This window comes from Condylura cristata, unplaced genomic scaffold, assembly GCF_000260355.1.
Source record: "Condylura cristata isolate star-nosed mole 26May11 unplaced genomic scaffold, ConCri1.0 scaffold00017, whole genome shotgun sequence".
Lineage (NCBI taxonomy): Eukaryota > Metazoa > Chordata > Mammalia > Eulipotyphla > Talpidae > Condylura > Condylura cristata.
Genome location: NW_004567118.1, coordinates 13,610,167 through 13,637,812, shown reverse-complemented (window position 1 = coordinate 13,637,812; position 27,646 = coordinate 13,610,167). Strand labels below are relative to the sequence as shown.

General features: G+C 35.2%; 1 protein-coding gene across 2 annotated transcripts in view; it reads right to left on the bottom strand.

Moving 5' to 3' along the window:
- Positions 1–12,140: 12,140 nt before the first annotated feature.
- Positions 12,141–27,646, bottom strand: part of GDPD1 (glycerophosphodiester phosphodiesterase domain containing 1) — a 31,524-nt gene continuing 16,018 nt past the window's right edge. Inside the window, exons 4-10 of one of the 2 annotated variants that reach the window (XM_004696007.2) lie at positions 27,262–27,307; positions 23,897–24,015; positions 21,592–21,681; positions 16,777–16,910; positions 15,426–15,485; positions 14,204–14,255; positions 12,141–13,404 (exon numbers count right to left, since the gene is read on the bottom strand). In XM_004696007.2, coding sequence (XP_004696064.2) covers positions 13,264–13,404; positions 14,204–14,255; positions 15,426–15,485; positions 16,777–16,910; positions 21,592–21,681; positions 23,897–24,015; positions 27,262–27,307 — 642 coding nt within the window. In that variant the 3' untranslated portion in view covers positions 12,141–13,263. The remainder of the gene's footprint in view (positions 13,405–14,203; positions 14,256–15,425; positions 15,486–16,776; positions 16,911–21,591; positions 21,682–23,896; positions 24,016–27,261; positions 27,308–27,646) is intronic. The other variant, XM_012725998.1, reaches the window with a different exon arrangement.

The following is a 27,646-nucleotide window of genomic DNA, read 5'->3' as shown; positions in this document are numbered from 1 at the left end:
TAACTGGAAAGTTATATATATTTAGAACTAATTAAATATCCATGTGTTTTCTTCTGTTTTGTGCTTTCACTTTTTAGATATACTTTTCAGAATTTTGGGATTTTTTTTTCAGTATATGGTCTGAACTAAAGGCCCAACTAGGTATTTCTGACCAATTTTCTTCAAACACTTGATATCATTTGTTATCTATTATGATTTACCCTTTACAAAATATTAACTTATCTTTAATCTTTTAAAGATTCTTTGAGATATTATTATACATTTATACCTAAGGAAAGAGATAAAGAGAAGTTCATAAACAGTGCAGTGTCACACAGGTAGTAAACAGAAGAGAAAATCTGAATGCAGGCTATTTGGTTTAAGAGACTTGTTCTTATTTAAATTAGTTAAGTTACAAAGGAGTCAAAATATGTAAAGAATTAAAAACAGTGCTTGTCAAATAGTTTAATGTAAAATATTTGTTTAATAAATAAGATGAAAACAGACACATTTCAGGATAGATATGTGCTGTTTTTCTTTTGAATGCCTTGGTGGGATGGATTCAGAGGAAAGTTTTTTTCTTATGACATTTTGGCTGGCTAATGACAGTCACTAGGGGTACATATATGTTTATGTAAATATTATATAACCTAGTGTACTAGAGTTACTAGTCACATAGAAGAATTGTTAATTAATTCATCACAATATGGAGCATATGTTGTGTGCCAGGCTCTGAAGACACATAAATGAATATATCCATTACTTTGCCCTTGGGGAACTGATAAGTTTCTTGGGGAAGATGAACAGATGGTTAAATATAAAACAGAGCAATAAAACACCATAAGGAAGGTTAATAAATCTCAACCAGGAAGATAATTGGCACACCTTCCAAGATAAATAAAAGTTCACAAGGCAAGAAAAGGAAAAAGTGCATTGTATGGCATGGAAAGAATTAATGCAAGAGCTTGGGAAGTTGGAGCCTTCCCAGTCACGACTGAGGGAAAGCAAATGAGGATTGCTGGGAAGGTGCTACATAGTGCTGTCTGCATAGGAAACTGGGCATTCATCTGATAGAGCTGCAGTTTGGGGTATTTGGAATGAGGGATGGATTTTGGAAAGGTTAGTAGAAATATAATAAGTTTGAGGGGTTTGAATTTTACATAAAAGCAATAGGGCAGGGCCCTCCCTGGTGGCGCAGCAGGTTAAAGCACAACACTGAGAATCTAAAGGCACTTCTGCATGAGTTCAGCCTGCCCCGGAGGTGACCACATGGCGTGGCAGACCTCTTCTGGCCCACCTGCTGCTCCCCTCAGCAGTGTACTTCGGTCAATCTGCCTGTTCTGTTCCCCATTCTGTCTCTGGTGAAGCCTCTCACTGCCCCTGAGCCTCTGGCCTGTACCCCAGTTCTGTATGCACAAATAAATATTAAAAAAAAAAAAGCAATAGGGCAAGCAAAGATTTTGAAGCAGAAGTTCTGATAAGATTGTTTTTGACAAAAAGCATTGTGATATCAAGGATGGATTGAATGGGAAGAGAAAAAGCTGGAATGTCAGATGGTGAAGGACATGGCTTGCCATAGTATACTAAACCTGTCATTTGGACCTTAACCTGAAGGAAATGAAGTCATGAGATCAAGTTAGTAGTAAGACAATAAAATGCACCGTGAAGATGACTGACACAGATGGTAATGACCACAGGCTTTCAGGGAAAGGAGTTACCAACACAAAGATAACATTGTCCTTGAAGTCAGACCAGGCAGGAATCCCAGCTCTTCCACTGATTATCTGTGAACAAATTTAATAGCACTTTGGGTCTCAGTTTTCTGTCCCCCAAAATAATGAGATCAATACCTACCTACCTACTTGTCGTAAGGACTAAGTAAAAATGTATTAAATGCCAAATACAATACAAATATTTCCAACTCTGCCAGTTATAATTTTGGTTGAGTTTATAATTGAGAAATTTTCATTTTTGCTTATCACCGTTTTCAAGCTCCCGTACATTGTCAAAATCCTCTGCCCATCTCATTTTCCACGTCTATATGCTCATACTTAAATTCTACCTTAAGACATATATATTGTATATTCCTTGCACAACTTTTTTTTCATGTATTACTGAACCATGCAGTAACATTAAAAAAAAAGAAAATCATTTCCTAATAATGTGTCAAAATAGTAGTGTTGTTCTCAGAAAGATATGTCTAGTTTTTAGTGATATTGATACAATAGATGTGTGTGCCATCTCATGTGCAATTCCTTATAGACCCAATCTATTTCTCCAGTATCTCCTCTTGGAGTTGAACCTGATTTTATTACCAATTTTCATCCAAATCCACTGGGAATGGGTAAATTCTGCTTTTGTTTCTTTCCCAGGAATTAGTTGATCCTGGAAGTCTTGTTAGAAGATATGCTGAGGAAGAGAGTCAGTTGCACTCAACTCAGTGGTGGAGAAAAAGAGAGTAAATAATTTTACTTTATACATCAGCAGGAGTATTCTAGATCTGGAGGGACACCACTTCCACCTTGTCCATTTACTTTATCACATTTGTTAAGATTTGCTTTGCTGGAGGCCTCCCTGGTGGCACAAGAGGTTAAGTCTCAGCACTAGGAAACTGTAGGCAGCCACTCCAGAGTGAGTTTGATCCCTGCCAGGGAGGTGACACCATGTGGCACAGCAGACCTCTACTGTGTGGCCCACTGCTCCCCTCATCAGTATATTCCAGTCAATCTGTCCGGTTTCCCATTCTCTCTCAGGTGAATCCTCTCACTCCCCCCACCCCCACACTTCTGGCTTGTACCCCAGTTTTCTATATAAAAATAAAATCTTTAATTAAAAAAAAAAAAGATTTGCTTTGCTAATTCTTTCTGTCTGATCCCAGGTTCAAAGGTCTTGATCACAGCACAAGCAATTTAGCTCAGGGAGACACAGGCTCATGCATTTTCTTCTTCTAGCTTCTGAAAATGAGAATGAGAACCAATATTCCCCACTCTTCTGTCTTCTTAGATTTCAGCCCAGAAGTCAACCAACCAATCAATGCTTTTGTTAATAAAAATCTCACTGCCAGCAACTCAAACTAAAGGTTGACATCATTGTCCTGCAGCCCATTTTGCAACGTAGATTGTTTTTAAATTAGTCATATTGCTGATTATCAGGAAAAGGGAGGAGCTCATGTTGCAGAAAACTACTGACTTGTAAGTAGATCCAGAGCTGAAGCTGCAATATAGTAATTCACAATGTCAAACAACTGGAAAGAGTTATCTCCATCAGTAGTTACCACTGGATCATCTCTATTTTATGTAATGGCATGGTAGTTTATTTTTTTTTAAGTTCTATCATTAGTTATATACTAAAGTATTCATAGGTACAAATACACAATAATGGATACCTTTCACACAATATTTTATTCCCTGTTTATTTCTAAAGTTGGTGGGTTGTTGGTGTTGTATTTAAGGGTTATTCCTGGTGGCAAAAGTGTTTAAATCTCAACACTATGAAGCTATCAGCAACCACTGCAGAACAAGTTTGATCCCCGCCCAGGAAGCTGACCCACCTGGCACAGCAGACCTCCCCTGTCTCTCTCGCTGCTCCCTTCAGCAGTGCACTTCAGTAGCTCCACCTGTTCTGTTCCCCCACTCTGTCTCTGGTGAATCCTCTCAAAACATCCAGTCCTCTGACCTACACCCCAGATCTTGTATCCCCTATTCATTTTTTTTTAAAGTGTAAGATTTTAAGAACACAGAAAAAACAGGAGTGAAACAATGTTGTTAGATACAGAGCTACAGCTGCAATATAGTAATTTATCTCTTTATTACAAAATCTTTATTGAGATCTACATGTGCCAAGTTTGCTATAGGCTGTGAGATATAGCAATAAACAAAAGAAAGTCTTAATTGTCATGGAGCTTATATCCTACTGGAAGAGACAGCAGATACATAAGCAAATATATTACTTTAGGTAAAATATGTCAGCTGGTGTTATCAAAATAACAGTGAGGACCCTCCCTGGTGGCACAGCGGGTTAAAGCACAGCACTAAGACGCTTAAGCCACTTCTGCATGAGTTCGATCCCTGCCTGCCGCGGAGGTGACCACATGGCGTGGCAGACCTCTCCTGACCCGCCCACTGCTCCCCTCAGCAGTGTACCTCGTCCATCTGCCTGTTCTGCTTCCCGCTCTGTTTCTGGTGAATCCTCTCACCCTCCGCATCTCTGGCCTGTACCCCAGCTCTGTATGAATAAATAAATAAATAAATCTTTAAAAAAAAATAACAGAGTGAGGTGAGATGGTAAGGAAGCAGAAAGAGGTATTTTAGTGGTATTAAAATCTGTTATCTTATATAATTGAATTATCAAGGGATAACTTACATAATGTAGCATATGTAAAGTATACAGCTATGTTTAACTTGATGAATTTTTAAATATATGTGACCACTTCCCAGGTAAAGAAATAGAACGTTTACAGTATCCAAGAATTTTCCTTTGTTTTCTTTCCAATCAGTGTCCTTCAAGAGTAAATTACTATTCTGATTTCTATTACCTATGGTGACGAATTTTATTTGTTCTTGAACTTCAAACCTATATAATCCTAAAGTATATCCATTTGTTCCTGGATTCTTCTAGTCAATATATCTGTAAGGTTAATCCACATGTAGCATAGAGAAGGTAGTAATCCTCTTCATTACAATTTAGTATCCTATTATATGATTATAACATGTCACCTGTTGGTGACATTTGGATTATTTCCAGTTTGGGCTATTATGAATAAAGATGCTTCTTGTATATCATTTCTGGGGTACAAACACACTCATTTCTCTTGCCTAAGAAATTGCTGTCATGGAGTAGATATACTTAGTTTTGGAAATTTATGAGGAAGAGTGATTGAACCAATCTATTCCTATCAGCAGAGTATGAGAGTTCACGTTCCTCTACATCCCTGCTGGCATTTGATGGTGTCTGTTATTTTTATCTTAGCCATTAGATGTGTTTGTAAAGCAACTTTTAAGCAGAGGCCTGAAGTGAGTATGCTCTTTGTGTAAAACTTTGCCTCTGGATGAAAAGTCCAAAGGCCTCAAGACAAAAGTATGTGGTCTGAGAAGCAGAAGTCAGTGTGGCTAAAACTGAGGAGGCAATGAAGAGAGTAATATTAATAGTACATGAGGTAAGTAAGGAAAATCAGTTGGTGGGGAGAGAAATAAAGTAAATATTGTAAGGCCTTTGGCTTTTATGCTGCATAGTGAAGAAATTATTGAAGGTTTTTTTTTTTAACATTTGTCATCACAGAAATTTTTAAAAATTATTTTCTCACATCATCATCAATTTTGAACAATATTTGATTTTTCCCCTCAGGAATAGCCCCTCTAGTTCTCCTACCACCATTGCACCTGTAACTACTGGGGGGTTTTGAACAGAAGTCAAACATGGTCTGACTTTTGTTTTTATCTAGATCATTTTGACTGCTCTGTTGACAATAGTCTGAAGAAAGGCAAGGCAAATGGCAGAGTGTGAAAGAAGCAGGGAGAGCTTTTGCAGTTATCTCATAGATAATCTGGGCTTAGGTGAATGTTGTGACACTGGGGGTGCGGGGGGGGGGGTAGAATGAGAAGGGACCTGCTTCTGGATACATTGAAGGTAGACCTGATGGAGTTCTTTGATGGGATCTGGGTATAAGAAAAAGAGAGTGTCAAGTATGGGACTGTAAGGGTGGTCCCTAGGAAAAGGGAAAGTTCCAGGTTCTCTGCCCACCCAGGAGGAAGGTGGGGCTGAGCAGACAAGAGAAGGAATCTGGAGAGAAAGCAGCAGAATGGAGAGCCAGAAAGTGACCTGAGGGAGCCACATGAAGCAGACAGACATGTGAAGAAACTTTGCTTGCTTCTAGTCCTGGACTGGGTGAAACAGATGTGGGTGAGACCCATGGGAAGGTTGACTATGGCAGCATTTATCTTGATTTTGATTGTGCTCTTTTCCTCCCAGACTTGTCTGGCAATTTCTGACCCTTTTCTGTGGGTCCCAGCCAGAAGGGGCTTTAGGCTTGTGGCAGCTTTCAGGCCTTGCTTTGGACCCTTTTGGGTGGACTTTTACCCACGAGGAGAAGGGTAACTTCAGGTGTTTGGTTTAGAAATTATATTCTTGGGCCCTCCCTGGTGGCACAGTGGGTTAAAGCTCAGCACTGAGAATCTAAAAGCCGCTTCCGCATGAGTTCGATTCCCGCCTGCCCCGGAGGTGACCACATGGTGTGACAGACCTCTCCTGACCGCCCGCTGCTCCCCTCAGCAGTGTACTTCGTCAATCTGCCTGTTCTGCTCCCCGCTCTGTCTCTGGTGAAGCCTCTCACCCTCTGCATCTCTGGCCTATACCCCAGTTCTATATGAATAAATAAATCTTTAAAAAAAAAAAAAGAAATTATATTCTTTGTCTTTCCTGTATTGCATACTCATTGCATTTAAGTTCCTTTCCATTAAAGCTCTTATGTTTTGTCTTGATGTGGCGGATGGCAGAACCTATTTAGAGCAGGCAAGTTTAGGGGTTCAGTGGTGCTCCTCTCTCCCTACCCTGTAACAGGTCTAAGTTTTCAGACATGATTAGAATGTGATTGAACACAGGAACACAGGTCTTCTCTATGATTCTCTGCTTTAGAAATGTCTTTGTTATTATGGGGGATTTGTGAAGTGAATAGAGCCCTAGTAGATTTAGAAGCAGAGTTACTCTTGTCAGTTATAGTTATAAACTGACTCTATCCATTTACATCTATGCAGATATCTTTTCTTAATAAACTTGCTGTGTCACACACATACACATACCTTTTAGTATAATTAATCACAGAGAATCTGCCAGAGGTCACTCCTTCAAACCTCACTATAATAACATCAAGTTTAGGAAATATTCCATGTAATAAAGCTTTGCTGGAATAGCCTCGAACCTATTAATACTTGTAATCAAAACAATCATTTCTACTAGAGAAATGTTAGCGAGTTTATATAATTGACAGAGTAATTCTGTTTATATCTTTTCCAGGGGTTCTATTCAATTCATAAATTCTCCATAGTCAGTTGCTTCACCTTAATAATAAAGCCATTTCAAAGCAGAGAATTAAGTGTGAAAGAGACAAGAGAATCTAGGTCAGGGAAACTAACACCTTCTCAGAAGAAAATAGCACAAAGCTCCCTGATATGCTTAGTTAAGGTAAATTGAGCTCTGAGCATTACAAAAGTGCCCAGAAATGACCTAAACATGAAACAAAAGTACTCTTCTTATTTCTTAGCCCAAGAGCAAACCTAAGGGATTTGCTAAGGTCAGTCACAGGATGAAATGATCCTGGTCAGTAAAAAGTTCAAGATTAAAATTTAATATGCACAACACAGCTATTTTGCTTTCTTGATCCAAAATTCTTACAAAGTTTTTTGATGTGACCACAAGATTCCATGGATTTCTGCTTCTACTGCCTTACAAAGAGTATGAAAAGAGTACTCTGGAAAAGGAGAATGCAAAGACTTTCAAGTGACAGAAAAAGTGTGACTGATCCTCAGTAGGTTATGCCAGAAATGAAAGTCTGAAGAAGTGTTTTTTCTCTTCTTTCTCCTGGTGAAAGCTAATGGCCCAGATCTTCAAGTCACCATCAAGAACTAAGATTAGAGGTTTTAAGATTAGAACATATTCACCAGTGTCCAGCTGATTTACTCACTTATGTGCAGATTAAATCTACAGCCTTGGCTAATCACAAGATCCTATTTAACTAACCAACCCCCTATGTCAGGGATTGGCAATTTATGGCTCGCAGGCCAAATTTAGCCTGTTTTTGTATGGCTCTCAAACTAAGAATGGCTTTTACATTTTTTTAGGTGGTTAGAAAAAATCAAGAGTAATAGTTTGTGATATGTGGAAATCATATGAAGTGTAAGTTTTAGAATTCATAAGTACATTTTTATTGACACTTAGCTCCACTTAGCCATTAAAGTCGAATCTGTGGTTGTTTTTTTGTAAAGGCAGAGTTGAGTAGTTGTGACTAAGACCTTAGAGACGGTAAAGCATTTACTATGTAGTCCTTTACTGAAAATGTTTGCCAACTTCATGCTTGATATTACCTTGATGTGTAAAAATACTTATATTCCCAACACAACTGAGAACACATTCTGGAAATGGAAAAGCACAGAAATAAAATTGGTTACATCGCATGCAGAGTGGAGTTTCTACCTCAGCACTGGGCATTCATACTTCCAGGAAAAAAAAAAAAAAAAAAAGGGAGAAAAGTCACTTCCCAAAAGGCAAGGGACACTGATCCAGTTCATCAATTAGAAATAGACAACATTTATGCTTTCTGCTCTTACATTGTTCTTTACTATCGGGGAGTGAGTAAAACAGCAGAAGGGTACTTGGAGTCAGATGATACACAATGGTGGATGTGGTCAGTTGGATTTCAGAAAGTGCATTTTCAGAATAGATTTTCAGGAAAGAGACCTTGCCAGCCTCTCTCACTACTATATTTCTCGAACCTCTGTATTGTGAATACTGAAGAATTTGGAGAATAAATATATAATAATCTGTCTCTGCACATTTATGAAGAAAATGACTACTATGTCTTTTTTAATTTTTAAAAGACTTATTTATGCATACAAAACCTGGGGTACAGCCCAGAAGTCCAGGAATAGTGGTGACAGGATTTACCACAAAGTGGAAAGCAGAACTGGCCTATACCCCAGTTCTTGAATACATAAATAAACAAAATCTTTAATAAAAAAAAAATAAGAGATTTTTCTAGCTTCCTTAAGTATTTAGTGAGTAAAGATAAAATAATTTCCTTTGTGTAAGTAGGTACATTCTAGTTTGGATTCTGTTCTGTTTTGGTCATGTTTGTTCACATAATCATCAGTCTCTACAAAACACTTCAAGGAGAAAAGAGCTTGACTGGAGGCGGAGGAAGAGATAACAAGTAAGGTTGTAAACAAGACTCTATTCATACTGGCCCAGGCTTGTCTGATGTTGGCCAACCAAGACAGCTGGGATCATAAATAAATCTGTTGGGAGTGACCAAAGATTTACAGACTAGGACTGAATTAGGGTGATAATGAATTGAGCCTTGCATCCAAGCTTGATAAGGTGGTAATAAACTGACCTTGCATACCCTCCTTCCGGGTGGGGCAGGGAACTTGGAACTTCCCCTTTTCCTAGGGACCAACCTGTTACAGTACCTCAAAATATCCTGAATACCACCGGCTAATTGAAGCAATACAAAATAGAATGCAAAATTAAAAAAGCTATAGGCCAATATCAATACTATGAAATCATTTGTGGTAAGAAGGGAATGGTTTGTTTATACTTGAAAATATTCCAGACACACAACAATTATTATCTTTGGGATGTGGAACTGGATGAGGCATCCTTTTTTTGTTTTTTTTTACTCTACATATATTTGATTTTTTTATTTTTTAAAACAACATCCTTTCTTTCTGAATTTTCCTGAAGACCAGAAGATATGTACTGAAAAAGTGGTGTGAATTAAAACACACATTAAAATCACAGTCAATAGTAAAGTGTAATCATTGCACCAAAACAGGACTTATGCTAGTGTAACAAGATGATTATTTTGTCTTATAAATTAGGGGTGGAGAATTTGCAAAACATCAGGGATTTAGCTAAAAAGGATTGCTTTCCTTGTTTATAGAAATTCCCAATTACTGGAAGAGCACAAGTGAACAGTAAGTTCTTTTATCAGGGATGTAAGTATTCCTGATTGTGCCAGTTTAAAGTAAATGATTTAGTCAATGAATGCTAAATTTCTAAAAATAGTTATCCAGAATATGTCACTGCACTCAGGTTCTAAGACAAGTGAAAAAAACATTTATCTTTCCAAATTATCATTTATCTTCCCAAATCACCTTTCTTCTAAATAACTTCAACCTTTGATGGAGTTTAATAGAATGTCAGTTGGCCAGATAAGCTTTCACAAGTAAGCTTCACATTTTGTTTTCAAATGAGTAACATAGTATGCTTTGGCAGGAATCCACTTAGTAACCTCTGGGGTGACTCGTAGATGGGAATCCTCACCCAAAATTTAGCAATTTTATTTTGAACTTTTCTAATCATGGTTTTATTTAATCTATTGTTATCACTTTAAAGTGTACTTCTTTGTCATTAAATATATTCACGTTGTTTTACATAACCCACTATCATCTACTTACACAATTTTTTTCAACTTTACAAAACTGAAACTCCCCTTCTCCCTTGTTTCAGAACCGGCAAACATCATTCCAATTTCTCTGTGAATCTGACTATTCTAAGAACCTCATATGAATGGGATTACACATAAATTGATTTTTTTGACTGTCATTTCTCTTAACAGAGATCCTCAAGTCTTATCCACATCGCATATTACAGAATTTCCTTTCTTTTTAAGGCTGAGTACTATTCCACTGTTTGAATTGATATCACATGTGTTTATTCATCCGTCTCTTGATGGATACTTGGGGCTAACAGGAAGATCAAATTTCTCTAAGTCTTTAACAAGGAAAAAACAAACTTGAATATGTGTAACAGTCATACTCTACTGTGCCTTTCCTAGTAATCTCTTAACTGAAAACCAGCTCCCTCTACCCCAGGGCATAGTTTATCTTTTAGTTCAAGTTATTTAAGGAGGTGACCTAAGCTTTTTGGACAGTTCTTCCATTGCTCCTGAGTTTCTCCCATGTATACAGGATGTGTAGAGCTCATTATTAAATCCTTTTTTTTTTCTATTGTCAGTGTTAACATAATAATTTGCCAACCTTCAAGTGTAACAGGGTGGCACCGAGAGAGGTTATTATTCCTAATACTGGAAATACTGAATGAAAGTATACATTTAAAATTTTGTCAAATTGATCTTCAAAATGTTCTGCCAATTTATGTCTCCACCAACAGTTCGTGTGTGTCTAATTCCCCATGCCTCTCACAAAAACTTTCATTCTTGCCCAGCTAAGAGATGAAATGGGTATGTATTCACTCAATGTTGTTTTAATTTATAGGTGCTCAGTTGCTTGTGAAGTTAAGCATTTTTGTTTGTTGTTTGTTTGCTATGGATTACCACTGCTTGTCCAATGCCTGTCACCTACCCTCCCTACCCAAGTCATTTATTTTTTGAAAAGTTTTTGACCAAAAAGAAACACCATAAACTTTTGAGGAACTTATTGAATACAAAAGATTTAGAGTGAGCTACCAAGAGAGAAAGGGAGGGGAGGAAAAAGGAAAAGAGAACTTTTACCACCTTTAAGGAGAAATATTTTAAAGACTTTAAAAACAAAAGTGATACTCTCTTGCAGAAAATGCCTACATTAAATCAAACTTCATGTGTAAGGTACATATGTAACAACAAAAAAAAAAGTGCAGAGTTAGTGGTGACTTTTCCCTTCTTTTAAGTTCACTTAGTCACCAACTCTTATTAATTCTTCCCTTGCAGAGATATGTAGATGCCCTGTGTTAAAACTTCCTCATGCCAATTCCTCGCTGAAATGTCTGCCAATTGTTGAGTATTACCAGTATTTGGGATACTACTGGCATGCTGGGTGAGACCTGTAGCTGGACCTGACAAATCTAATGCAAATCTTATCGCAGAAGGGGCTAATCTTTTGACCACTTCTGTAGCCTGTCTCCATGCTGTTCACATCAAAATGAAAAGGTACTTACCTTCTTTTAAAACATGATGCTCCAATCAGGAAAAGCAATATTCATGCTATAAAATAGTAAAAATGCTCCTTATAGCTACTATACTTTTATAAGGTCAATTAAAATCATCAAACTTTTAAAATGTGACTTTCTAAACATCCTTACCATATCGCATACTTTAGCTTCTGCTGTTTGACACAAAATATATGCTATAGCCCTCTAATGCTCAGAATCACAACAAAGCAAAATTTGGAAAGGAGAAATTAAAAATTGATGTAAAAATGATCTCTAGCAACTATTACAGTTATAATAAGTAAAAGTAAAAATAGATTACCTGCAAGTTATTTGTTTAAATGACAAGAAGCAACTTTACCATAAAAGTGTTTCCATATTCTTTTTTTTTTCTGTACTCTAGAGAGCAATCTCAGATGCATTTACTTTATTATCACTTTGTTACCTCATTAAATTTTGAAAAAATCTATTATCCTTTTCTAGTAATGTAACTGTAAAAAAGGGAAGAACCCCTACTGTGTTCTTGAAAAATTTTATTTTGATTTAAACAAAAAAATCAAATGTTACTTATGTCATCCCAACAATAGAAGCGAGAGTTTGATCATCCTTCATAGCTGTTAGCTGGCAAACTCCAAGTGTGAGATATAGTATAGATAAAGGACATTTATTATTACAGATAAAATTTACCTCCAAAGAGATAATGAAAGTAAGAAAAATACTAGAAACAGGTTTACATGAAATCACATCAGAAAAATGATGCCTAATGCTTTGGAAAATTTTGTCACCATTTAATACTCAGAAGAATAATTTCTTAAAAAATTAAGAACAGGTGGTTTATACTATATGTGTCAGAACCAATGATACTACTTCCATCAGTTTCATGTGATTATTAGGATTCAAGACACTACTTAAAATCTAGATGTAGGCCCAAACAATTAGTCACTGACAAAAGTGGATATTTTACATTTCTTTTGAGGAAATAAAAATAAGACTTTTTAGATCTTACTATCATTTACTATTGATAAGTCCAATTTTAATGTATACCAAAAGTAAGGGAAGGGCAGCACTGTTATACACCTGAATATGATTCCAAGTAGAATGTCCCTGTAAGCAACCACCAAAAAATCTATTTCAGTATGCAGATTTTGATTCTGATCAAGTAATAAACCTGGCAAGGTACAACTTGCCAGGTTATCACTGATTTCCAAGTTCTCCTTCCACTGGATTTCCACCTTTCACTAAGATGTACCAAGGAATAACAGGAAAACTTGGAAGAGCTGGAGAGGCCTTCAATAATTTCGTTTTACTAAGTTGATCTTATTCAGTGAAGGCTAATGCCAAATTTATCCGTCTTTGATTTCAGAATTACAATAGTAGAATACTGAATCATATACAGAAATCTTGATAATAATCTTCTACTTACATCTCATAACATTTATCTTTCCTAACAAACTATTTACAAATGTAAAATATGCAATATTGTTTAAAATAAATATACAATATATAATTTCTACATTCTCAGACAGGATTAAAAATGAGGTAATTTAAAACTTAACTGATTAAACCTTTAACCATTCTGGATATAATGGCTTTGGGAAAGGATGGTGAAATATTTTCTCGTATGTCTTCCCATTTTTTCCTTGAATGCTACTGAGGATCTCCTTTTCTATGTGGAAAATTATGTAAAAAATCCTTCAGCTTTGTTGGATAATCTGTCATCACCCCAGTTGCTCCCAAGTCAAAAGCTCTTTTGTATTCTTGTTCTTCATTTAATACCCAGATATATACCTAAAAATTAGAAGTATGAAAAGTATATGAAGAAATGTTAAAACAGAAAATTATTTCTATAAGAGCACTTATCTACTAGAATCTTACTTTGAAATAACCTTTAAAATATGTAATTTTAAGAAACAATTCTTTCTAGAAATTCCACTTTACTCATTAAGTTTGCAGTTCCTTCCCTCTGATTTTGGCTTTTCTCAAATATACATAAGAGGATTCTGGTTATAGAAATACCAATGTTTTCTTTTTAACTGTGAGGCAGAGTTTAAAGTATTACACTGTGGGCCCTCCCTGGTGGCGTGACAGGTTGAAGCTATCTGCAGCCACTGCAGCACGAGTTCGATCTCTGGTCAGGGAACTGACCCACCTGGCATGGCAGACCTCTCCTGACCTGCCTGCGGCTCCCCTCAGCAGTGTATTTCAGTAGATCTGCCTGTTCTGCTCCCCACTTTGTCTCTGATAGTCCTCTCACACCCTCTACATCTCGCCTGTACCCCAGTTCTTGTATATATAAATAAATAAATCTTTAAAAAATTAACAAAGTGACTATGGTGATGGCACACGGGTGACTCGGTGATGGGAAACCCATGGGGATTACAATTGAGATGAAAAAAACAATGTACAAAATGATGTAAAAATAAACTTATATTATTAAAAAAAATTAACAAAGCATTACAGTCTGAACCAGTAAGTAGTGTCATTAGATTCTGCACCAAATTAAGTTAGTTACAAATTCCTGACCTTAATACTTATGTTAAATTGGCTAACTATGGGATTTCCAAAATTCATCATCCCAGAAACTTACTTGAATGCCTCGGGCAGTAAGGTGGTCAAACAATGCTTTTCTCATTAGTAAACTAGAAAAGAAAGCGGAATAGATTTAGGAACTTCTTAGCCCTAACAAAGAACTAGAATTTAAAAAAAAAAAAAGAATTATTAGTTCTTAGTCCTGATTTACTCAATTTAGAGTTTATAATTCCCAGTCAAATTTAATTCCAATGTTTCAGCAATACCAGCAATAATAAAGGGATGCATTTATTTTAACTGTTGGATCTGCTTTCATAGCTGGATGCTTGCCAGCTGACAACTAGAATCTCCTTTTTTACTTCTTTTTGCCACTAGATCTTCAGGAGACTTATTCTTATTGAAGTAACTCAGTGGCCTCCTCATTTTTCTTGATGGTATCATAACAAGAGAGAAAAAGCTGGAAAGTCACTGTATGTACATACATACTATGGTAGATAGTTGGAAAGTTTTCCTCAAATATTAAAAGTTCCATTTTAAAGCAAGATATAGCATAATAAACTTGTAGTTTTTACCTAAAATTCAACTCAATATTTCTAAGAAATTAAGGTATTTCCTTTAAATTAGATGCCTATGGGCCCTCCCTCGTGGCATGATGGGTTAAAGCATAGCACTGTGAAGCTATCCCCAGCCACTGCAGCAATGAGTTTGATCCCTGACCAGGGAGGTGACCTACCTGGCATGGCAGACCTCTCCTGACCCACCCACTGCTCCCCTCACACTGTATCTAAGTCAACCCGTCTGTTCTGCCCCCTATCATCTCACCACCCCACACCTCTGGCCTGTAACCCAGTTCGTGTATGCATAAATAAATGAATCTTTAAAATATAAAATTAGATGTCTACCCTGTAGGTGGGTCCTCCTTTCTAAATATTGGTGTAATTTTTCTGAACTATATGCCATTAGTGTCAATATACACTTTTACATATACTCTGTTGCTATATACACTGCATTTTACCACTTTTTTGACTACAGCATAGTGGAAAAATCAAATAAATAGAAAGGAATTATAATATATCCAGCTCTGATACTAACTAGCTATGTAATATCAAGTAAATCATTTAACCGTGGATGGGTACTCCATTTTCTTCTGAGGTTGGGTAATACTTTCTCTTAAGATTTCTTCAAATAACAAGTAGGAATCTTGCAATAAATTAAAAGCACAGTATTTAATAAATGCAGCTAAAAAAAATATGTATATATTAGAAAAATAAAATTCTTACGTATCAGAAAGCCAGATGAGAAACTTTTGACTTCTGGATATGGTATGTGGTTCTTTTAGTCTGAGATAAGATTGAATTTGAGTCATAAATTAGAAACACAACAATATGTTAATATGATACAGTAAGTTCAAAACCAAAACAATGTCTTGCACAGTGCCTTGCCCACAAAATATTTGTAAAAGGACAAAAATAAATTAAAAAAAAAATCCATTTGCATTCTGTTTCCGCTGATTTCAGGTTAACTTTTTGCAACCTCTATACCTTGTACCCTGGGACCCTTGGAGCAGCCAGTACTGCCTACCCCTGGAGCTGGGAACAAAGCTGTTGCTTTCCCACCAGGATGAGGGGGCCAAACTTTACCCCTTGATGTCCAGACACCACCCAAGCTGGCAGAGGCTGCATATGAAGTACTGTGGCCTGAATTCTGTTCTTAATCTCCTGAGCAAGGGGGTGGCTAGGAAGAGGCAGAGCTGAGTGGCTATTTCACCTTAAGAGCTCCAAATTCTTTAGATTCAGACGTTACTATAATAAATTACATTTAAATAAGTATCATTATTAATAAGTATCAGACGTTACTATAATAAATTACATTTAAATAAGTATCATTATAGAGGAAGTTATCATTAATAACAATATTTAACATAATTTAACAATAAAAGCTATCATTTATTGGGTACTTGGTATTTGACAGAAAATACTAAGTGATACATATATGTATATTTATGGAACACTTTATAAATTTGCCTATCGTCCTTGGGCTGGGCATATGCTAATTTTCTCTATATTGTTCAATTTTCCAATCTGTAAACACTGTTTTATATATTTTTATCTTTATAGTTAATTAGTATATGAAAAGAAAAGTTTTGTACCTGGTAGAGAAATTATGAAAATGCAGATGTATCTTATCTATGCTCTAGGCATTTTCTGATTGTTGTGGTAGTGGTTGTCTTTCTTCCTAAATACACTAAAATACTGGTGGGTAAATTTGGAGTTTAATGTAACTACAGCTGATTGTTGTTCTTAAAATAGTAGAAGGAAATAAAGGACTGGAGAACAATAGCTATTTGACCTTAGAATAACAGAATTATTATGTTCCAACAATTAAGTTCAGTTTTTTACTTGACTTGAGTCCATAGGCACACAGTCATTGTTACATGAGATCAAAAACTTACTATGAACTCATTTTACAGAATGTGTCTTAGTTATATCAAAGTATTATTAATACAAGTCAGCTAAACAAACATGGAAATGACTATAACAACCTATTCCTTAACATTGATATTGATATTAATGAGCCTTTCTCTTAGTCCCCCTATACTTGATCACTGATGAAAACAGGATAATCACTTACTTCAGCATTATAGAAGGCATTGGAATTTCAAGAAATTGTTCTCGAATGGGCACAAAGGGCAAAAGGCCAGTGAAGAACAGACCAAGAATGAGAAGAACACGTTGCATACTGAAGAGAATAGGAATATCTGGATTCTGAAAGACACAAACAATATTATATGTTACTTTACAACTGATCAAATGAAGAGGACCATTTCATGAACCTCAAAATTTCATAAGGCTGTATTTTGCCATCTGTTAAAAGTACTCCCTGAAGTGATTTGGTGATGGGAAAACCGCGGGGATTACAATTGAGATGGAAAAAAAAAAATGTGCAAAATGATGTAAAAATAAACTTTGTAATAAAAAAAAAGGCCAAAAAAAAAAATTCTAGTGTATAGATGTTGCTCTGAATAATGAAATGCCTCTTTGAAAACACTAAAAAAAAAAAAAAAAGTACTCCCTGAATTATCAATGTCCATACAAAACACACTTCACTACAAAATGGCTAGTCCTTGATAAATGGGTCAGGATCTATCTTGGAGTCCAGCAGAGTAGACTGGTGATACTGAAGTTTCTTTCTCCCCTAGTCTGTTTTTGCAACATTATTTCACTATTTCTGTCTTATCACTGGATTTGAGATTAAGCAATACCAAATCAATGGCACTGAAAAAAAAATGAAGATATGGAATATTCAATGACCCCACTAGTGTTTAAAAAAAATACAATTATATCTATAGATATTCATGTATTTTCTATCTTACTGATATTCACATCTATAGATGTATATGTATAGTTGTATATATTTTAAACAGGAAATGACACAGCAAAAATATATAGAGTAATTTATGTGTTTATTTTAAATAGGATATGATATAGATCAATTATCTATAAGTAGATATTACTGCTGTTGCAAATATGACAACTTTCAGCTACGCTATAGATCAGATATAAATAGAATCTTATAAGCTCCTTCAAGAATCTAACCACCAGGCTTCCCTGGTGACCCAGAGGCTAAAGACGGCACTATCAAGCTGTTGGCCAGCCACTGCAACATGACTTTGATCCCTGGCTAGGGTACTAACACATATGGCACAGCAAATCTCTCCTGTCTTGCCCACTGCTCCCCTCAGCAGTGTATTTCAGTAGATACTGCTCTCCACTGTCTCCAGTCAATCCTCTCACCCCCACACCATTGGCCTACACCACAATTCTTGTATGCATACATAAATCTTTGAAGAAGAAAAAAAAAAAAGAATCTAACAGTCATTTAAAATTTCTATTGGGAGGCTCTTCCTGGTGGCACAACGGGTTAAAGCACTGCATTATGAAGCTCTCCTGAAGCCACCGCAGCAAAGTTTGTTCCCTGCACCCCCAGTACCTCCAACAAGGGAGCTGACTCACATGGCTAGGCATATCTCTCCTGACCAGTCCACTGCTCTCCTCAGCAGTGTATTTCAGTGTATCTGCCTGTTCTGCTCTCCACTCTGTCTCTGGTGAATCCTCTCACCCACCCACAACACTTCTGGCCTATACCCCAGTTTTGTAAGCATAAATAAATAACAATAAAATCTTTAAAATAAATAAATAAAAATAAAATTTCTTTTGGAATGTTCAAGATTCCAAAACACTTAGAATTCAATTTTCATGTATGTACACACACACACACACACACACACACACACACACACCCTTTTCTTGTCAAAGTGAAACTCTATACCTGTTAAACAAATTCCCATACTCTTCTATCACTAATCTTTCCTACTTTTTACTTCATTTTTTAAAAAAGATTTATTTATTGGGCACTCGCTGGTGGTTCAACAGGTTAAAGCACCACATTATAAAGCTCACTGAAGCCACTGCAGCATTTTGATCCCCAGGCAGGGAGCTGACCCACAGGGCGTGGCAGACCTCTCCTGTCTTACCCACCCACTGTACCTCTCAGCAGTGTACTTTGTGAATCTGCCTGTTCTGCTCCCCACTCTGTCTCTGGTGAATCCTCTCACCCACCATACTTCTAGCCTGTACCCCAGTTCTTTAAGCATAAATAAATAAATCTTAAAAAAAAAAAAAGACCTGGGTATGCAAGGGTACTGCAATACAAGACCTGGGGTGCAGGCCAGAGACAGAGAAGGGATCAGAACAGGCAGATTTACTGAAATACATTGCTGAGAGGAGCAATGGGCAAGACAGGAGAGATCTGCTGCACCATATGGATTAGTTTCCTGGCCAGGATTGAACTCATGCCACAGTGATAGCTTGATAATGTTGAAACTTAACCTGTGTCACCAGGGAGGCCGCCTGGCATTCGTTTTTTTCTTTTTTTTAAGTGTTCAAAAATTCCATTATACAGCCAAGTTTAAGAACCAGTACATTAATATGAGTAAATAAAAAAGTCATTAAGTAAAAAATAAGTCCCAATTATTTTCCCATCACCACTGTGTACCCCACATTATTTTTGTTTTTTAATTTCTATCATCTGGGAATTAAGTAGCTTATGTAAAATTTTTGTAAATCATACTTAAGAACTGTAAATGATGACTGATTTAGTTATACAGCATCCCATAGTATGAATGGCAAATATTATTCAGGTACTCTTACTATGATATTTGAAATTACTGCTGAAAATAGAGCTTTTACATTCTAAATGACAGAAAGTTAGAGCTTCTGGAAAAAATATGTGAGTCAAGAAGAAAATTCTGGGGTTATGGGCTAAAAGTGAACTTTATATTTTGAAATAATTATAGATTCACAGGAAGCTATAAAGACATAAACTTCCCATGCATCCTTAATCAGCTGCCCCAAGTAATACTGTATCCAAACCAGGAACAAACAAGTGTAATTACAGACCTAATTTTTTTTTCACCTTTTTTTTTTTTTTTTACATTTTCAAAGGATAAGTTTATTAGGAAAAGGAGAACAGATTGCTGCTGCTGCTTTTGAAAGAAAACGGTTTGTGACACTTTTTTTTAACCTGTGTTCATCAGCACATTTGCATAGTTTAGTGCAATTTTAACACATGTATAGATTAATGTAACTACCACAATCAAGATACAGAACTGTTCTATCACCAACCAAGAACTCACTCATGCTTCCTCTTAGTATTTGTACCCACTTTCCATCCCACCCCTGATGCCTGTAATCTAGAGCTCTCTAATCTCCATACTACAGCTTTGAGAATATTATAAAAATGAAAGCTTTTGTAATCTTTGGGATTTAATTTTTTTCACTAAAAAAAATGTCCTCAAGGACAATCCAGATAAATGCAGTATAAAGAGTATATCCCCTTCTATTGATGAGTAGCATTATATAATATGTTGTATGTTGTTTTATGTTCTATGTTGTTCAGTCATTTACTGCTGAAAGGATATTTGGGTTGCCAGAATCTTTGCAATTAAGAATAAAGCTGCTATAAACATTCATGTAAAGGTTTTTCTGTGGGTAAGTTTTCATTTTCCATAAACAATACCTAGGAATAAGTGTGTTGGTTAATATGGTAAGTGTATATTTATATTTCTGGTAAATTTATTTAGTAAATACTTATATTTTGGTATATATATTTGTATGTAATAAGTATATAAGAAACTACCCAAATAAATAAGAGAATGGCTGAATTGTTTAACACTCTCATCAGTGATATATGAAAGATCTATTGTCTCCTCACCTCCTCAGGCATTTGCTATTATCAATACTTTTAATCTGAAAAAATTTTTTGAATGATGTAAAAAGATCAGCAGGTCATAGAGTCTATAGCACATATATTCCTTTTAATGATGTGAAAGTACCATCCGATAATGATTAGTTATGGAAAAGATTTAAGTATTAAATTTGTAAGGATTTGAAGCCACTCAGTACAGTTACTATTCTGCTCTCTCCTTTTGTAGATAAGATTCTTAGGATCTCACAGATCTTGCTACAAAGAGAACATACTTGCCTTAGTGGGGTTCTCAGTCGTACTTCTAATTGTAATAGTGCAAATCTTGGATCTATGTTTTTGCCTTCTTTGCTAGGGAGAAAGGCCTCAAAAAAATTTTTTTTTCTTACATCTTAGGATTTCCTCAAGAGATTTTTTCTGCAATTGTATATTGAAACAATCTTCTGTGCCCAAGTTTTTTAAAATATCTTTTTTAATATTTTGAGCTTCAAGTTCTCTTAGCTGATAATGTAGCTACACTTGCTTATAGAAGGTTAGCATACAATTTCAAAATATATTAAATTAACTTTAATAAGTATGTTTTCTTCAAAAAGAAAATTTTCAGTAAGTAGAAAGCTCTACTTTTATGTACTACCTGATAATCATGATTCTAGCTTAATGTGAATAAGTCTATTTGGCATACTCAGTAAAGAGAAGTTTGGGCAGCAGAAGTGAAGAATTTAATAATTCAAAGTTACACACAAAAATTACAATTACCTAACAAAAAAACGACAAATATTACAACTACCTAACAACACAAAAAGACATTAAAATAATCATATTTTGTTTTGTAATGGACACAATGTTGGTGAACAACAAATATAAGCATGTGAAAATCATAATTCTGTGGATACAGGCCATTACATTGAACTGAAATTACATTAATGCTAGTTAAACTACAAGTTACATCAATGACTGGTTCATAGGAGTTCACTTTTATTCATGACTGAGATATGACAACTCACTATTAAATCCATTATTACTATAAGTAAACTTCTGATTGATTGCTCTTATCCAGTACTATCTTCCTTTAAATCAAGACTATGAAATAAGATAATTCTTAAAGTTATTACAGTAATAAATTATCACCTGTAGATACAGAAAAACAGCAAAAATAGACTTGGAATCACTTTTTGAGCTTACCTCTTTGTAGCACTTTTCTACAATTTCATAGCTGGCATTACCCCACACTGTTAAGTGTTCTCGTCTGTACTGTTTCACCAACTCTGAAACCTATATGGGAAAATTCAAAATTTTATGCATGTGCCTATTTGTAATTATTTCACTTAAACAGGATTTATAACTACCAGTGAACAGAACATCTTGGAACATGGATATATATATATATATATATATATATATATGTACACACACACATACATACATACATACATACAGATTCTTTTATAAAAATACAGGAAAATTGGGCCCTCCCTGGTGGCTCAATGGGTTAAGATGCAGCACTGCAAGCTAGCTGCAGCTGCTTCAGTGCAAGTTCAATCCCCACCCCGGAGGTGATCCACATGGCTGGCAGACCTCTCCTGATCAGCCCGCTGCTCCCCTCAGCAGTGTACTTCATAGATCTGCAGATCTGCCTGTTCTGTTCCCCACTCTGTCTCTGGTGAAGCCTCTCACTCCCCACACCTCTGGCCTGTACCCCAGTTCTGTATGCACATTTAAATCTTTTTAAAAATAGGAAAATTATTCACTCTTTACTATTATATACTTTACCTAGTAGGACAAGACTGTTGGTGTGCAGTTTGACACAACTTTTTTAATTTTTATTTTATTTTATTTTTACCTCATTTTGTGCCTTTTTCCATCTCAGTTGTAATCCCCATGGGCTTCCCACCACCAATTCACCCATGTGCCACCTGAGTCTCCCTTTCCATTTTTGATCCCATTCCCCATTCCACCCCCACAAAATGTCTCTAATATATAGCTGTTCATTATTATTATTATTTTCTCCCTTGGTCCTTTATACTCCTGCTATGAGTGAAGTCATCCAGTATTTTTCCTTTTCTTTCTGGCTTATTTCACTAAGCATGATCCCTTCCAGCTCCATCCATGTTGCTGCAAAAGGCACGAGTTTATCTTTTTTGATTGCTGAGTAATATTCCATTGTATATATGTACATCCTTTTAATCCAGTCATCTACTTTTGGGCATTTGGGTTGATTCTATGTCTTTCCTATTGCAAATAAAGCAGCAATAAACAAGGGGGTGCATATGTCTTTTGCATTAATTAGTGTTTTTGTGTCTTTTGGGTAGATACCTAGAAGTGGGATTGCTGGGTCATATGGAAGCTCCATTTTCAGCAGCCTGAGAAACCTCCAAATAGTTTTCCATAGTGGTTGTACTAGTTTACATTCCCACCAGCAGTGCAGGAGAGTTCCTTTTTCTCCACATCCTCACCAACATTTGTTGTTGCTAGTTGTTTTAAGATGTGCCATTCTCACTGGTGTGAGGTCGTATTTCATTGTAGTTTTAATTTGTATTTCCCTTATTACAAGTGATGTTGAACATTTTTCATATGCTTGTTGGTCATCTACATTTCCTCTTTGGAGAAGTGTCTTTTTAGCTCTTTTGCCCATTTTTTCATGAGGTTCTTTATTTTTGTTCAGTTTTATTAGTTCTTTGTATATCTTTGTGATCAATCCTTTGTCACTAGTTTTGTGGAGAAAATTATTTTCCCAGTCAGTGAGCTGTCTGCTTGTTGTTTGTAATGTCTCTTTTGCTATACAGAAGCTCTTTAACTTGATGCATTCCCATCTGTTTATCCTGTCCTTCACTATCGTTATGTTAGGTGCTGTATCTTCAAAGATGTTATTGAGGTGTGTATGTTGTGTAGTGTTTTGACCATCTTTGTTTCCAGGTATTTTATGGTTTCCATTCTTATGTCTAGGTCTTTAATCCACTTCGAATTGGTTTTTGTACATGGTGCAAAGTAGTGATCTAGTTTCATTTTTTTGCATGTAGCTTCCCAGTTTTCCCAGCACCATTTGTTAAATAAACTTTCTTAATTCCATTATATCTTCTTTGCTCTTTTGTCAAAGATTAGCTGTCCATAACCTGTGGGTTTATATCTGGGTTTTCTATTCAGATGCATTAGTCTGTGCTGACACAACTATTTTTTAATTTGACATATACATATACTAGTTGCAATTACAGCTAGTTAAACTAGAAGTTACATAAACGCCAGAATGATTGGTGTATAGGAACTCACTTTTATCCATAACTGAGACATGACAACTCACTTTGAAAATAAGTTTTCCTACAGTAACGTGATCTCTCCGACCAAGGCATTATTTAAAACAATACTGATCTTTAACATGTCATATTTCCTTGAACATTATATAACAACCTATGCAGTCAGCTACTCTAGCCTCTAATTTAGTTTGTGAAATCTGATGCCATACACCCAGAGAAAGCAATGCTTTAAAAAGTACCTTCTTAATCAGCAAATTGTTGTTGACTTTGATATCGATGTTAATGGCAGTGTTAGGAAAGGCCTCAAAAACTTCTTTCAGTAATGGAATTCGCTTATCTTTTCCTTCACATTGGCATTCTGAGAAAGTAAGATTTTTTAATGCATTTCTTAAAGGTAACTTTTACTTTTCTAGTATTATTCACAATTAAGACACTTACAAAATGATGACAACTATAAAGAAAAGGAAAATCACCAAAAAATGTAACTTAGATATAACCATTGTGAATAATTGGTGTACTTTATCTTTTCCTACTAAATACAATATAATCCACCTACAAATTTTAACCTGATATTTCACCAAAGTAAAAATAAGTAGTTCATGTTGATATACTGTCTTTATATAAATTTAAAATATTTTCATTAAGTTTAATAATAAAATAAATCTTTTATTCCCCCTCAAGTAAGTATGAACTGGCTACTGTTTCTTAAAATGGTCTAAATTGTTACTTGTAAGTTTAAAGTCAACATTTTAGTTTAGTACTATACAACATGGTAGCCACAAGTTACACAGAATTTAAAAAATTAAAAATTTGGGTGCTCCCTGGTGGCGCAGCGGGTTAAACCACAGCACTAAGAAGCTAAAGCCACTTCCGCATGAGTTCAATCCCCGCCTGCCCCTGAGGTAATCCATATGGCGAGGCAGACCTCTCCTGACCCGCCTGCTGCTCCCCTCAGCAGTGTACTTCATCAATCTGCCCATTCTGCTCCCCACCCTGTCTCTGGTGAAGCCTCTCACAGTCCCTGCACCTCTGGCCTGTACCCCAGTTCTGTATGAACAAATAAATAAATCTTTAAAAAAAAATTAAAAATTCGGTTGTTCAATTGCACTAATAATATCTCAAGTGCTCAGTAGTCATATATGACTATTGGCTATTATAGTGGACATTACAAATAAAGAACATTTCTATTACTATAGAAAGTCTATTTAGACAGTGCTATTCTAGTTAAGTAAAAATTCTATTAGCTTCTCGTGTGTAGAAAAATCAATTTAGCCATCAAAAGACAACCATGGGGCAATAGTTATTCACACCCAAATAAGATATATGGCTGAATCAACTTAGAAAAATACAAAATTGACAAAGCCAACTTTGTAAAAGTAAAATGACACATTACATGGTAAGAACAATATTGCATCTAATTGTGACTGAAAAAATAGGAAATCAAAATGTATGCTAAGAAAAAAAATGTGCTAAGCAAATGTGAAGATAATTAAATTGGATGCTTCAGTTGACACAGAATGTAGAAAAAGAACTGGAAAAAGGATTTGCCTTGGTACTGTTCTGGGTAGAGAATAACCCGGGGAAATGGTGGGGGCGACGGTGGGAGGCACCACAGAAAGGAAATGAGGAAAATCACAGGAAAAGAAGAATGTTTAGCAAGAAGCATGCTGTTGGGTATATTAGGTGGTGGAATGAGTGAAGTGTCCTGTAGAGCATGCTAAAACTTTAAATTGATCATTATAGTCAACTTTAGAACATGTAAATAACATATTTTCTATGAAATAAAAAGACTACATTCAAATAAACAGGTTTAGATGATAACAAACCCTTTGATAACACTTTTTCCCAAACTTCTTCACATTTACTTTTTAATGTAGCCTGTAGTACATTAAAAAGCACCTTAAAAAAAAAAAGAACAATTACTTCTTCAATTAAGTTGCAAACCACAAAGAAAGCAAGAGGGCTAACATGTGTATGCCATTGAGAGTTGATAGTTTCTTTCTTTAGTACTTAAAGAGTTCTGAGCATAGGAACAGGAACTTAACTTTTTACCTAACATGTGTTGAGTTTTTAATAGTACTATATATGTCTGTTTCCAATATATATGTCTGTTTCAAATAGTAAAGTTCACATCTAGGTTAATTATGATATGAGTTGAATGCAATATGAAAACTGTTCTTTTTAGTTTTATGAAACTTGAGCATATAAGGTACTGATAAATGACATGTGCAGAGACTCTTTAGATGGAGAAGTAGTATGCTGTAGTCAAATACTAGTCTGATAAGAAAAGACCTAATATTAAGTCCTAGTTATGTCATATACTTGCATTATGACCCTAATTGAATTAATTTACTAGTTAGTTTCTTTATTACAGAAAGATTAGATGGACTCAAAGGTCTTTTCACATTAAACATTTTATGAGTTTATGAACGTGGTATAAAACCAGAAAAAATTAAAACCTTTTTCTTCTCAAAGGATCTTTTTATCTTTTAATCTTTAGACTTTAACTTTGTTCTACAAAGGGAAAAATAGGAAAAAGTTCATTTATGAAATTGTTAATCTACCCAAGCCCAAAATTGACACCCAACTTAATGATATTTACCTGGAAGGCAAAAATCAAACATCTGAGGTAAATATTTCTTAGAGATAGCTAATTTAAACAATTTCTGATTTTTATTTGACTTTCCAAAATTTCTCAATCAAGGAGAAATTACAATGGCCAATTTTAAGTATAGCTCACAGCGCAGTTATAGTCTGGAAAATTAATATCAACAGTTCCTTAACATTTAACCAAGTTTTCAATGATATACTATATATATATATATATATATATGTGTGTGTGTGTGTGTGTGTGTGTGTATATATATATATATATATGTGTATATAGCATCATGTGGTTTTACTAAATTATACTTGAGACACTTCAGAATTGTGATAGTGAAGGAGCATTTGTGCTTAGCATCTATATCTCAAAGTGGCATATTTTCTATTCTAACATAGTAACACATTGGGTCTCCAGGAATATGTTTCTTTGTGAGAAGTATTCACTTAAAAGAAAGAAAACTACCATGTTGTTGATTAAAAAGTAAGTATTAGTAGGAATACATGGTCATTTGAGTTACAGAATTCTTTATAATGATTTAAAATATGGAGTGCCTAAATGACATACAATCAAATGTCATAGAATCAGAAAGGATCTATAAGTAATCCTTTCAATTTCTTCTCATTTATTTATTTATGATGAATAGCCATTACAAACTAAAGTAATACACTAGAATTAGAAGCTTCAGAGAAACAAAGTATCCCTAATAATATAGGGGTTTCTTGTAATTAGTGCTCAGGCTTGGATTAAGTATATATAAATTTATAGTAACTGGTTTTTTGAATAAATGTATGAAACGTGTATATAAATTTAAATAGAATAAATCAGTTAAATCGTTGTTCTTTATTACCACAGGGTCAAAATTTCAGATTTGTAGGCCTGAGAAAGTAAGTCTTAAGGATAGTACTTTTAAATGAAAGTAACTATACTACATATATCTATTTCTCACATAAATGAATATACATTAATGTGGATGTTTAAGTTGCAAGCAGGAAATATTACCTCTTTGGAATGTGACATCAAGTTTGTCAAGGTAAGGTGGAAGTTCCTTCAAAAGATATAATAGAAAAAAGTTAAACTCTCAAAAATTGAAAAGCTTTTAGTGTCTAATATTAAGAGATAAATATTTGCTTCTTAAAAAAATAGAAACACAAATATTATAAAAGTTTACATAAGGTACCTGTTAGCAGAATATCCTTAAATAACTATATAATTATTTTCACAGCCTACAAGAAATTGGTACTATTTAATATGAAGCTCTCCTCAATAATAATTATAATGAGATCTCAGACAAATGTCAAGAATAGAAAATATAAAGAAAATAAATAGAAATCATATAGAAAATTCTCTATGTGAATATAATAATTATGTTCATATTAATAAATCA